Source organism: Coenobita brevimanus, chromosome 32, assembly GCF_032717465.1.
Source record: "Coenobita brevimanus isolate Jiangsu-jjx chromosome 32, ASM3271746v2, whole genome shotgun sequence".
Taxonomy (NCBI): domain Eukaryota; kingdom Metazoa; phylum Arthropoda; class Malacostraca; order Decapoda; family Coenobitidae; genus Coenobita; species Coenobita brevimanus.
This window is the reverse complement of record NC_136985.1, coordinates 4,179,369-4,194,347: the sequence shown is the minus strand read 5'-3', so window position 1 is coordinate 4,194,347 and position 14,979 is coordinate 4,179,369. Positions and strand designations below refer to the sequence as shown.

General features: G+C 41.5%; 1 protein-coding gene across 1 annotated transcript in view; it reads right to left on the bottom strand.

Annotated features, from left to right (window-relative positions):
• Positions 1-9,025: 9,025 nt before the first annotated feature.
• LOC145395654 (glutamate receptor-like) overlaps positions 9,026-14,979 on the bottom strand; it is an 85,144-nt gene continuing 79,190 nt past the window's right edge. Inside the window, exons 11-13 of the mRNA XM_080269220.1 lie at positions 10,129-10,228; positions 9,446-9,575; positions 9,026-9,148 (exon numbers count right to left, since the gene is read on the bottom strand). Coding sequence (XP_080125346.1) covers positions 9,026-9,148; positions 9,446-9,575; positions 10,129-10,228 — 353 coding nt within the window. The remainder of the gene's footprint in view (positions 9,149-9,445; positions 9,576-10,128; positions 10,229-14,979) is intronic.

Here is a 14,979-nt window from a genome sequence, read left to right as displayed (position 1 = left end):
TCCTCTTCTATACCGGTGATTACTATTGATTTGTTTATCTCTACTGAATCTCTGACTAACTTTGGATTGTTTTGGATTATTCTTTTCACCTCCTTTTTAATGCTTTTTTCCTCCACCCTTGTTTCTAAGTCTTTCTTTACTTTCACCATTTCTGCATACGTGGTTTCTACATCATTTTTGTAGCTTTGCACAACTTCATTTACTTGTGTTATCTTCTCCTCAATATCACTGCTCTGGTCAATAAGACTGTTAACTTGCCTAATTGTCTCTGTGTCATTTTTGAACTCTTCCATAACACTCTCGTGATTGACTACTGTACTTGCCATTTCACTAATTTTCTTCCCAAGTGTACTCAATTCCACGGTTAGTTCACCGATGGTTGTGTCTTTCTTATTGGCCTCCCTTCCTAGTTTTTCTATTTCTTCCTTTTGCAAGTGCATCTGCTTCTTTATTTCATCAATTTCATTTTTGAAAGCCATTTCTAGTTTGTTTACACGTTCAACCAGTCTATTGTGGGTCTCTACTTCAACCAGTTCTTGGTAGAAATCATCATTTTGCTTTTTACCTTTATCCCTTTTCTTTTCCAAATTTGTTTTACTGAAGTATGTATCCATTTTGCAATACTTAAAGTGCAAAGCATATACTTACAATCTCCGTCCTGTTGTAAACAAACCTCAGAGATGACTCAGCGTATTCTTTCGTCTTGGTTCTATTTCCTGTTTTTACAAGTCTTGTTGAAACTTATTATTTTTTTCCTTTTTATAATGAACAATCATTTAGTCTAACCTGGTACTGAGCTTGACTCATACAAAGATACTATTTAGGTAATGCCACTGGCCGTGATGATTTGGTACGGAGCGCCGGTGTCACACGTCCACCTAGATTGAATCCCTGTGTGTGTGTGTGTGTGTGTGTGTGTGTGTGTGTGTGTGTGTGTGTGTGTGTGTGTGTGTGTGAGTGTGCGCGGTAGGGGAGTGTTGTTTATGGTGAGGCGTGGGATGTGAGTGTGTTCTGCTGTCCAGTTTGTGAGAAGGGTCACTAAATTTGACTGGGGCTATTTTGAGCCTGTTTGCGGTGAACCATTCGTGTAGTGTGCTGAGGTAAAATTGGAGGATGTCTGCAGCTGTGTTTGTGTTTTGGTGTGTACATGTAAGTGTTATATCATTTACATAGGAAGCTATGTATATCTGTGGTGTGTGGGGTGTGGGTATGTCGTGCATGTATAGGTTAAAGAGTATAGGGGACAAAACAGATCCTTGGGGGACGCCATTTGTGAAGTTTCTGATGTTTAAAGACTGACCGGCAAATGTTACATGTGCACATCTGCCTGCTGAGTAGTTTGCCAACCATATTTTTGCGTTATTGTGCATGTTTGTGTTGAGTATTTTGTTTGTGAGGTTGTGGTGGGGGATGGCATGAAAAGCTTTGCTGATGTCTAGTGTGACTAGGAGTGTTCTGTGTTGTGGCCTAGCTGAATTCATGCTTTCAAAAACTCTCTGTGTAAGGTCGGTAAGTAGGGTGTTTGTGGAGTGTAGTGGCCTAAAGCCATGTTGCGATTGGGCTAGGGAGATATGAGGTGTGACTAATTGTAGTACCAGTCGTTCAGTGACTTTAGAGGGGGTGCAGAGGAGTGTGATGGGGCGGTGTGAGGAAGGTAACGTGGGGTCTTTGTTGGGTTTAGGGATAGTGATGATATTGCCATGCTTCCAGATGTTGGGTATTATGTTGTGTGAGTAGCTGTAGTTTGATATGTTAGTGCTTGGATGCCTTGTGGTCCAAGGTATTGAAGGTGAATGTTGCTTATGTTGTCTGGTCCACAGGCAGATTAGTGCTTAAGGTTGCTAATGATGTGCTTCGTCTGGCTGTAAATGAAAGGTGCGTAGTCTGGGTCTGTGAGGAACTGTCTCTTTCGTCAGATGATACGTCGGTCGTCACGACGGAAGTTTAGATGGCTGACTTGTGAAAAGTGATTGATGAGAGTGTTTGCTTGTTGTTTGTTTGAAGGTATGTTGTCTGTTGTTGTGATGGCAGCATGTGATTGTGTGGTGTTGCTGTCGGAGAGTGTGATGCTGTTTAGTATTTTGTAAAGTTTACTGGTGTTTGTTTTGTGGTCAAGTGTTTGGAGATAATTATTCCAGTTTAGTGTTTGCTGTTCTGATATTTTATTGTTTATTTGAGTGTTGAGTTCTTGTATTTGTTGTACGGTGTCTTGTGTATGGGGTGTTGGGGAGTGTCGCAGTGTGTCCCGTTGTCTGATGAGGCCTTGAATTTCTGGTGTGAAGTTGGGATTGTGTCTCATTCTGTTGCTTGTAGGGATGTGTCTCATGTCTGCATTTCGTATAATTGTATTGAAAGTGTGCACAGTGGTATTGACGTTTGTGATGGATGTACTGTTTAGTGTTTCGAAATGTTGTTCTGTTTCAATTGAGAAAGCCTCCCAGTTGGCTTTCTTATAATTAGTGTAAGTGTGTTTGTGGCCAGCTGGGATGATTCTGGTTTTGGTAGTGATGATGACTGGGAGGTGATCAGAACCAAGGATTTTTAGTATAACCATGAAATTTCACATAGTTATGTGCCTTATAGTGAAGTGGTTCTTTTTCATAGGTAGAATGCAGTGTCCTAGGTAGTTTTTTTTATTTTTTTAATAATGAAAAGTAAAAGAAAAATATTCTCAGAGATTTCAATGGTACCTTCTGTCTGTGTTATACAGAGGGAGGAATGGGGGTAAGGGCCGTTATGTGCTTGGTTAGGCGTACAGGGAGGTGGTGGAGTATGTGCTTGGTCAAGTGGAGGGTTGCAACAGCATAGCATTGATGATGATGGTGGTGGTAGTGATGATGCTGGTGGTGGTGATGATGATGATGGTGATGGTCGTGGTGGTAGATGATGATGGTGGTCGTGGTGATGATGATGGTGGTGGTAGTGATGATGTTGGTGGTGATGATGATGATGGTGGTGGTTGTAGTGATGATAGTTGTGGTGGTGATAATGATGATAGTGATGGTGATAATGATGATGGTGGTGGTGATGATGGTGGTAGTGATGATGGTAGTGATGGTTGTGATGATGATGAAGATGTTGGTAGTTTTTCACTTCCTAACACTTTTTCCTATTCCATATCACTGATTCTTGAAATTTTAATGTTTGTTATATAATGGGGGGGGGGGTTATGCGCTAGATTAGGTGTGCAAGGAAGCGGTGGTTATGTGCTTGGTCAGGTTGAGTGTTGCAACAGCATACTGTTGCCTATGTTTATACTGTGTTATCATACATATTTGTATAATAATGTGTGAAAGAATAGGTAGTAAGAGAGACAGTCTGTGTTCTAATGCAGGAAATTCCTATGAGCTGAGTCTGAAGTGAACCCTGACGTAAAACAGTGTTTTGACGATATGAAACACGAGCCTTGCCATCATGTTCTCCCATCTTCTTCTGCATCTGCTGCTTGAGATTATTTTTCTCCTCTTATTGTTAAACTGATTTAGCGTTGTTAGAAAGAATACTGGTATATTGTGGGGGCTGCAAGATGCATTGTATTTGTGGTGAAGTGGGCTCCATGTGTTACCAAGGGTTGTCGTGCCTTTAGGAGATGATTTTATGCCGGATCCGTGGCCACACCTGATTCCCTCTCTTGGATTGTTAATGAAGGACGCTCCCTCTCCATTCTGTGAGGATTGCTTGGTCCCCTTGATTTTTTGGCACATGCCAGTAGAGTGCCCTGGACTTTGGGATTTACGTAGTCAGTACCTTTCTGAGCACCAGTCGTCGGGATTTACGCAGCCTGTGCCTTTCTGAGCACAAGGCGGGTGTGGGTTGCACCGTCTTTCATCGGTGCTGGGGAGGTTGCTTTCTGTATGGGAGGTGAAACACTGAACTTTTTGGAAGCAAAGTGGTTTACATTTCAAGATTTAGTGTTCAGCTTTCTTTTCCTTTTTACAGTGTTTATTACTATTGTTTTATTAGTACATGTTTTGTTTTGTTTTTCCTATGTTTTAACTTATTGTCTGCTTTGGCTTTTTGGTACCTTTTTTTTGGGGGGGAGGGGGGGGGGTCAGGAGGACTTATGGCCTGACAGTTGCACCGTCTGGTTTGTTTCTGTTCAACAGTCAATATCCACGAGCCTAACCACATGTCATGTTCCTATTTCTAACGTCACATACACATATAAAAAATGATATGCTATGAGTTACGAGTTTTAAGTAGTCTCGTCCGGTGCAAGAGGAAGGAAGGGTCACTGCTTTAATGACTAGAACTGATATACGAGTTTGAGCTTCAAGAAGTCCCGCCTGGCGAGGACAGGGAGGGGGGGGGGGGGTCACTTCTGTAATGACCACATAACTTAGCTGATCCCGAAACTGGAAGACTCCGATTTTGATACTGTGGCTTGTCTCGCTGGTGGAGAACAGCTTTATGTCTCCTGTGCAGCTATATCCGGTTCTCTCATCCCCATTTAATGAAGGGCACTCCCCCTCCATTCTGTGACACTTGCTTGGTCCCCCCTCACTTTTTGGCACTTGGTGGTAGAGCGCCCCAGCCTTGTACTGTCACCTCTGCGATCCAGACTTTTACATGGTCAAAAGGAGCAGAAAACAAGCCACTATTGATGACCACTGTGTGCTGGAACGGTCAGGACTCAGATTGATGGAGACTCTCTCCCATTAGCGGCGTCTTCGGTTGCGTTTATTATATTTCAAGTGGTCAAGTTAAAAATGATAACATGCCAAAATGACGGGGCCAGTCTCCAACTAGGCCAACCCAAGTCCAACCTTCGCAGTTGTCCAGAATGCTTCTAAGTTGTACATTAATAAACTACTAGGTAAGCTCTATACCACCAGTTCTCAAGGGTTATACAAACAATAAAGTTCGAGTGGGAGGGAATGTGTATTAACAAGACCAAAAAGTAGAAATCTTCCCCAGCTACTTGCTTTACAGATTAAACCTGAATCAGTTGGCACATTGTTCGGAAAATATATCTCTATATAGTCCTAATATCAAATGCACAAAACTTAGCTCCTCTGTCCCGGTCCAATGTGTTTCTTCATAATTGTCCCTCTGAACACCTAGTTCACTGGTCCAGTCCTCTGCCACTCCCGACCTTAACTTCCACACTGGGACTTTGATTCACTGGGACTTCAACCTCCATGCCTGGACTTGGACTCTCACTGGTACTTAGACCTCCACACTTGAATTTTGACTCACTGGTACTTCAACCTCCACACTTGGACCCGCTAGAAGTAAATATGAATAATGAATAACTGCTCTCCCCAATGCAAGTAATTCCTTCACATGATCAGGAAAGTCTCATAATAAAGAAACATGAGTTACAACATTCGGCATCTCAAGTAATAGCAGAATAACACAGGGCACTACAGACACATAGGTCTGCTCAAAATAATACTTGTAGGGATAATATATAAAAAAAAAACTAACATACACAGTAAGCATAAATAACTGTAACTCTAACCATGAAAATCATCACTACATCAATATCATTGTGCTTCACAAAGTAACTACGTGAACATTTACTCACAACATAGCCCTAATAAGTACTAAATTGCAAAGTCACTTTAACACAATAATAAACAATTCACAGTCTCTGGGCACCTGATACTTGGCCTACAAAAATCACACATTTCTCTGAGGCTCAGACAGAACTCTGTAGCATTTCGTATTCCAGTCACTAAATAATAATATAAAGTATAGTACACAAAAATATAAGAAATACCTCACTATCCAATCAAAAATGTAGGGGAGTTGACCGGGAATACAGGACTCGCTTCTCCAAAGGCTAATGGCGTCACCGTTACACTCCCTGAGGAATGACAACACTTGACTCTACCCGAGTCCGTTTCTTAATTTCGTCACTATTATCACTTGTGAGATATCACTATTCGCGCTTCAACGTATCAGACATATCATTAATATCAAATTACTTACAGAATTCCTTGGAGGGGGGTGGGGAGAGGATGACGACAGCACCGTCCACCTGCCACCCATCACGGCCGGTGAGCGAGTGAGACGCCAAAATTGCGTGGTGCAAAGTGAAGGGGGGGGATGACGGCGTATGCAGTTTAAGATTTTAATTATTACAGACTCGAGATAGACTCAGAGTGATGTCTTTCCCCTTACAGTCGATTACTAAAAAAAAAAAAATAAAAATAACATTCTCTAGTTACAATAATTACTCAACAACACCTCTCACTTTATACCCTTACATCGAAAAATAATGAAAATTATCACGCTTTACATCACTTTGCGCACGCGTACATTATGCTGGATTATGTGAACAAAGGCACATGTTCCCATCGACTCGAGATTTTATATTATAAAGAGACTAATTACTAGTGAATTACAGTAGGAAAAAAACAGTGACTTAGCAACTAGGAAATTAATCTATGTTCTGGACACGTCCGCATGGTAACAGCCATGCCTCGGCCACTCTCTCTCACTTAACCGAACTTTTGGTCAGATAAAATAAACGAGATACAACTCATTATCACTTCCGGGCACAACAGCCTTGGAGATTTTCTCCGTCAGTATCTCTCCGAACACTGAACGTGTGACTAACTCTAATGGTCTTTCTTCGGTGCTTGAAGAGGGTGTCCGTTGTATGGTAGGGGAAACCCGCTACATTGTGAAGACAGCCAGGCTATTTTGAAGGATTTTCGTCTTTATTTTAATGCATCGCATTATTTATTAGCGGCCTGTAGCACCAGTCGAACAGGGAGATAATCCGAGATGGATGGATAGCTGGTGATTGAGAGAGGTGTGGCTCCCGTTCCATCAGCCCTCAGGACGTATTCGTGACCATCTCCCTTTGCTGAATATTGTCAGTGTTTTCACTATCATAGAGTAGGCCAGCATACTCTCATAAACCTCTGCCTCCAACTGTCTAAGCCACAGTACATGCACATTACGCATCACACCTTTTATTGCCATCCCCTTTGATATTTTATGAATGGAGACAGCCTGTAATATGGTATATGGATTATTTTAAAATTTATTTTGTTTTCCTTTCTCTGTTCATCTTCTGTAAGAAAATAATAATAAACACTGTTTTAACCTGAGTTCTAATTATTGTCCCTTGGTGTTGGCGGCATGAGACCCTGGCAGTTGTGCCACCAGTATTATTTTGACCAGTCATTCGATCAGGCTGGTTTTGATACTCGGCCTAGTCAGACTCTTGGAGTTATTTATGTCTCCCTTTGTTCCTGTTCATCGAACTGCACGATTTAGGGCCTATTGATGCAACATAGACTAATGCAGGGCGCATGATATGGGAATATATGGTATCAGCAAAGACTTGTCATCCATCTTTGATTGACACCTCGTATAATTTGATAATGCTTAAATTTGTAAAGAAATATTCAAAATATCGTAACAAACGTGAATTAACGAACTGATCATCGAGAACCCATTCAAGTTCTTGCTTGCTGTTAAAATAGACGATTTTATTAAGCTCTAAAGATGGTTATTGTACTGAAGGTTAAGACACTTGCTTTATAAACTCCTCCAGTAAGAAAGACCTCTAGTAACTCTAAAAACAAAATCTGAGAGTAGCAAGGAAAGATATAATAAATTGCATTATCTGACTCATAGGGTTTATTGATGTTGATTTCTGCGATAAAGTTGCACACAAATGTGAAACACAAGCAACGTCTTTCAGACACTTAAGGTTCAAGGTGGTTGAGTTTGTTTTCTGTCACGTCCTCTTTCCAGTCCATTTAACAGAAAATGAAGCTTGCTTCAGCATTTGCTCCTCAGACAACCAGAGGAAGTTTAGTATAATGTACAGAATATGCCGCAGAAGAATGTCTTACGAAATCACCAATGCCCCATGGAATATGACCCCATGTTTTCTCAGCGTAGCATTTAGAAGGGAAAGTTACAGCCAGCCATATGTGGCTGTCCTATTAAGCATGGTTGGCGAGACAGCACTTCTCGCTTTGTCTCACCAGTCCCCGTACACATTTAGGACAGACTAATTACAGGTTACAAGTTTAGAGGGTGAACTGCTTGAAAGGGTACAACAAGGAAGAAAGGTTGCTTGTTTCTTGAAAGCAGTGATAAGAAACAGGGAAGTAAGCATGGAAGTGAAAAAGTTACTACGTGATAGTATTGTGATACCAACTCTAACGTATGGAAGTGAAGCTTGGACCTTGTTGGAGGGACAGCAGTCAAGAGTGAGAGCAGTGGAAATGAGTTATTTGAAAGGAGCATGTGGAGTCACATGGCGAGACAGACTGACAGATGAAGATGTGAAGGAGCATTGTGGTGTGAATGTGGATGTGATAGGAAGCGTTGGGAGAAACACATTGAGATGGTTTGGGCATATGGAGAGGATGGAGAGTGAGAGACTGACGAGGAGAGTGTATGTGAGTGAGGTGGAGGGAGGGAGAGGGAGAGGGAGGACGAGATGGACGGAGGAAGTGGAGGGATATATGAGAGAGGGGGGCTGAGCTGGGAGCAGGGCAGTAAAATGGTGGGGGACAAGGCGACATGGAGGCGATTTGTTTGTGGTCACTCCTTACTGGATTAGGGCGTCTGGTGATAGATAGATAGTCTTTATCAAAAAAGGAAAATATCAGAATATGTTAACCATAAGCAGATATTAAAGACGATGGGGTACATAATTTCTGTATTGCAAGATGCAGTGAAATAATCAGGTATAAGACCGACTGCAGTATTTTTTTTTTTCACAGATTAAAAATGTACCCTCTCTATAATATGAAGATTGTTGTCTCAATACAAGAAATTTAATTATACGATTTTCCCATGGCTTCTAGCTGTGTAATATCTAATTATTGCTGTGCCCAACTCATATACGATTATCATGATGGTTTAGTCACATATGACAAAAGGTCCAGTGTGATGAACTTCCTTCTATCGGTAAGGGGACTCTCTTATGAAAATAGCACCTCGGTCTAGTATCTTTCTCAATTCTGGGTTATTTTAAGTATATTCAGCAGTGGAAATTAGTAATAATTATACATATCTACTACTCTGAACTGTTCTAGTCTTCTGTCTATGCAGCTCCAGCACTATTCTGTCCTGGAAATGAGTCAGCGTAGAAACGATGAGTCAGGAGTTCCAGGGTGAGGGAGATGAAGCTGGCAAATGCTCCTCCCACCAGCACAAGCAACATTCCCTGGTGGAAAGAGAAGGCTGATGAAATTCAGATTGTTCATTTGTGAAATATGGTTTTGTTTTAGCTTCTTCTTGAGGATGTCTTATTAATGTTATTCGTTTTACTTACAGACGATTTCACTCAACTTAATTTCTTGTAGAAAATGGGGTTATGGGAAGAAGCAATTAAATAAACAAATAAATGCCCTTAGCTGAATAAAATTTTCCAGGGAGTGTACTAAAAATTTAAGAATTTCTAGCTGAATGGGTGTGAACAACAGCTTAGGTAACTCGCTTTCACTGTTATCATGATCGTTACCCTAATGTTTGTAATGCCCAGGGAAGTCTTGAGAGCTACTCTTGTTGATGGGTTGAGACAGGAGGTGTAATTTGGAGTGTGCATCTTTGTCAGCTGATTGAACAAACCAGCCTCGTTGACACGCATCAGCCTGGTGGAGATATATTGGACAATGAATATTATTATGCATTATGATGAAAATGACTACACACACACACACACACACACACACACACACACACACACACACACACACACACACACGAGAGAGAGAGAGAGAGAGAGAGAGAGAGACAGAGACAGAGTTCATGTGACAAAAACAACAAACATTGGGTGAACTTAGATACACTATGAAAGAGTCTTAATTATACGGTTGGGATGTTTGTGGTGCTCACAGGCGAAGGCAAAAAAAGATGCAGAATATGTTGTTCTAGATTGTCACGGAAAACTGTAACCTCATGTCATTGACACTTGTCTCCCTTCAGTTCTAAGTGCCTCATACCATTTGATTAATAGAACTGCAGTATCCATTACCTAATAACCTTTTAGTAACTATGTAAGTCCGACAAACTTGCATCTGAGAAATAAAAAAGGGTGGCCATTGGATTGATTCACAGGAAGGAACAGTAGGCATTTATCCAGCATGTATGCAATCTGAAAAGTAGTTCCTAATAACCTAATATTTATACAGCAACCCAGCTAACCTGCGACTGAAAGCAGGAATCAGCGGGGAGCCCACTGGGCCAGCTAAAGACAACATCATGGGCAGAAACTCTTCCCGAGACAAATAGAAGTCACAGCTGCCTGTTAAGAGAAAGTAATTGTAGGGAAAATATTGAAGTGTATGTCTGTGTGTCAGCAGTGAAAGTACAGTACCAGTGACGATCCTTAATGTCATAACAGAAAGGCGCAAATGCTAGTTACTTTCGGGTATATGATCCACCTAGCACAGTTACTAAAATATCGGTCCACTTAATAGCCAAAGAATTGTGAAACTCTTCGACAATGTTGGCATAAGTTTTTTAGGCTCGAAAGATTGCTCCTTTAAACTCCAAAAGACACTGGTCACTTTATCATTATGCATCATTAGTATTGTATCGATATGATGTTTCACAACTGTACCTCACACTAGATTGGTAAAGTATCATAGATATCCCATGATTAGTCCACATTAACTCTTATTAATTTACTGAAGCGGGATTAACACCTTCATTCGGATAATGACGTGTATTGCACCATATCGCTACCACTAGACGAGGATATTTTGCCCAGGAAAGACATGCTATGTTGAAACGGAAGGGATTGCCATTAACCCATAATCCAGGAAAATCCCTACCATAAGATAAATACAACCGTTTAACGGATGAATAAAGCTCAGTATTGTTTAGTGCATAGTAATATCTAGTCATGTTGACATAGGAATGGTTATCTAGGTGCCAGCAACAACACTCCTACAGTAATGGACAGGACTCGAAATTATTGTGCAATAAAGTTATCTGTTAGACATTCAAAGTCAGACCTCGTCTATCTATCTATATACCTAGGCTGCTTCCCCCAAGGAAAGGGAGGTAGCCGAGACAGGACGACACACTCCCCATTTACTCATCCATTGAAACACATTCTTTCGCATCTTAGCTTCAAGGGGAGAACGGACAGATCCTCACCGCACCACACCGCACAAGGGTCAACTGCGCAATGCAATCAGTGACATCCGCAGCAGGATCCGACAGCAGAGCTGGTTTACCCCTGCCACATCATAACAGACCCATCCCCTTACCTGCACCTGACCTGACTAGCTGATCAGACCAAATGCGGGAGAATATCCCCTCAGGGCTGCGTCATCACTTATTCATTCACAATTTCTCCTCATTTATTTCTGTCACGCACAGCCACTCTTCCTTGCTCAACAGACATCCCTCTCGCATCCAGTGCTCTCTTCACACTGTCCATCCATCCTATTCGTGGTCTTCCTCTCAGCCTTACACCTCTCACATCAGATCTAGTTATCTTTTTCACCAATCGCTCATTATCCATTCTCTCCATATGCCCAAACCATCGCAACACCCTCTGCTCAACTCTACCAGCCATCTCCCGAACAACTCCAGTTCTCCTTCTCACTTCATCATTTCGCACTCGATCCATACGCGTCACTCCACACATACTCCTCAGACACCTCATCTCCATTACATTCAACTTTTCCTCTCTGCTACACCCATATTCCATGTTTCAGCCCCATATAACGCAGTCGGTACCACAACACCCTCATACAGCCTTCTCTTTACATCCATTCTAAGCGAACGACATCTAAACACTTTTTTCATTCCTCCCAGCACCTTTCCTACTTCATTTATTCTAAACTTCACTTCTGCATCTATTCTTCCATCCACAGCAACATGTGACCCTAGATATTTAAAACACCCTACCTCCTCAAGCAACTCGCCATTCAAAACTATATTCATCCCCCTACCATCTACCAACCTTGTACAATTCATCACTGTACTCTTATTCTCATTTACTTTCAATTTCCTCCTTTCACACACCCTTCCAAACTCCTCTACCAACTGTCTCAATCTCTCCTCTGAATCAGTCACCAGTGTAGTATCATCTGCAAACAGCAGCTGCTTCAGATTCCACTCTCCACCATCAACATTCACCAGACTCAGACCTCCACCTAAAACTCTTATATTCACCTCCCTTACAACACCATCCATGTTAACCCTCTCGCGCACGATAAGTTTCAGTAAGTTTTCTGGCTCACGATTTTTCACTACGAAGCCGCCCGGCCGGGGAGCGCGCGCGTGGCAAATTTGAGCGAATGAAACACATTCTTGCCTTATTTTCGCTACCCAAAAATCCATGTATTCCCATGAAACCTTCCTCAAGGTAGGCATCGATGTTTGTTCTATCTGATAAACAGGACCAAAACACAGGAAAACACCAGCAAAAAAAGTTATTAGCCCTGGAAGCATGGTCGAGTAAACTGTTTTCACTTCCCAACATCGCCGTTTGAATGTTTTCTATCATACAGGAAAATGATCTCATAAGTTTTTATAGAGAATTTCATCAGCTTTCTAACGAAACAAATCCGGTTGAGATATGATGTATACTTTTCGAGAAAATGGCCAAAAACTGAAAGCCATTTTCGGAAAAAATTCACTGACCTCTGATAGCTAAATTTTCCTAGACACCTTATGTTTTTATTACATAGTAATATGCCCAAATTCACCAGCTTTCCCCATCTCAAATATGAACCCCATACGCCTCATAGTTCTCGAGTAAATCGAAAGAAAGTACTAGGCACTCCGTCCGTGATTGACTTTCGTGATGCGCGCAAGTCGTACGCAATGTTCCTGCCTACGTAACAACGAATTCTGATCATAAATATTGCATAGTTATGTATTGTACATACGTAGAATTTACTGCTCTTTATTATGGTTCAAACGTGAAACCGATACGTCCAATAGTTTTCGAGTAATTGGCCGACAAAGTGAGAGTATTACTACGAGCGTTAATCAATGGTAACAGCCGCGAAGAGACACTCATTTCCACCGCCTTTTCTCGCACAACACGTAACATAATGCTTACATTTTGGTATTGATCATACGTAGAATTTAGTGGTATAGATCATGGTTGTTACAGAACATCGATAAGTCTAATAGTTTTCGAGTAATTGGCTGACAAAGTGAGGTTAGTACTCCAAGCGCTTGTCACTGATAACAAACGCGAGGAAAAAGAAAAAAAACCTCGCCTTTTACCCCCCAAAACGCTACCAAAGGCTTACGTTTTGGTATTAATTATACGTAGAATTTAGTGGTATTGATGATGGTTGTAACAGAAAATCGATAAGTCTAATAGTTTTCGAGTAACTGGCCGACAAAATGATGTTATTACTTCGAGCGCTTGTCACACAAAAACCGCTAGGAACAAAAACATTTCTCTCGCCTTTTACCCCTCAAAACGCTACCAAAGGCTTACATTCTGATATTGATCTTACGTAGAATTTAGTAGTATTGATGATGGTTGTAACAGGAAATCGATAAGTCTAATAGTTTTCGAGTAATTGACCGACAAAGTGAGGTTACTCTTCCGATCGCTACCAGCTTTTACACACACTGTTTTTTCCTTGTACACCTGCCTGAAGACTATGCTACCAACTTTTTTTCCCCCTATCTGTACAGACTGTTACATCTTCCATGGATGTTTTCCTATTGTTATAACCTACTACACATAAACATAACTCTTCTATAGTTACTGCTGTGGAGATTTACTTTCTTTCATATGTGTAATCTGTAGGAGAAAATGGTTATTTGTCTGAAAGTTGGAGAGGTAATGGTAATAGATTATTATATATATCAACAAAATTTGCAGAACTCACTTCCTCCAGGGGTGTTGATCCAGTTAGACCAGGGATTTGAAGATGAGGAGTTATGTAGTGTGTGTGTGAGTCAGCTTCTCCCTAAGAGTATGAGACAACGCTATTTTTAGCACACACCACACTCGTTCACGGAAACTTGCAGCTTGTTTGACGTATATTTCATACAATTCCATACGCATTTACACTATCAGAATCACAATAATTCCAGCCCTAAAACACCGGTAATTCTCCCCTCCCGACTTCAGGTTTGCCCCTTCACAACACTCTGTTTCATGCCGTACGTAACGCTTGCTGGCTCCATAATTTCACCAAGCCATCCACAGTAAGTTTCACACAATATATATTTATGCCTTGGCTTCATTTATATACGTATTTCCACTCACGCCATACGGCCTACGGGGGGGCGGAGTGGCGAAACCCCGCTACACTGACCATGCGTCTGGCTCCAAGACCCAACGATTGCTAACGGCCAGAATTGCTTTTCAATACATATATGTATGTTCCATCGACAATATCACGTCACTATATGTTCACATACAATGTATTATCTCACTGAGTCAATAGAGCCTTTGCCTCGGTAGAGAGGGGGAGAATTATTGACGATTTAAAGGGAACCACTAGCTGTCAAACACCACCGCCTGACTGCTCGACAAACACTGAGGTTGGAGGGAGCGGGGTGAGGGAGATGAAGCGACACAGCATTGCCAATGACTTACTTCGAGAGAGCTTTGGCGACCCTATGACGCGCCCAAAAATCACGCAAATCGGCCTATAAGTTTTTTTCTGATGAATATTTTGATGCTTAAACCACGCGATTCGAGTGACTGTGCCAGATCTAAAAGAAGGCGACGTCACGCGAATCGAGTGAGTGTGTCTGGGAGGGTAAATATTAAACAACCAAGGCGACATCACACATCCCTGTCACAGCCCCACTTTCACAGGAAACCAGTCACTCACAGCATTTCCCACTCTTACACACGCTCTACTATTTACATAAAAACTTTTCACTCCTTTTAGTAACCTACCATCAAGTCCATACAATCTTAAAACAGTCCACAAAGCCTCCCTATCAATTCTATCATACGCTTTCTCTAAATCCATGAATGCCCAAAACACATCCTTGCCTTTTGTTAAACACTTTTCACACACTTGTCTCACAGCAAACACCTGATCCACGCAT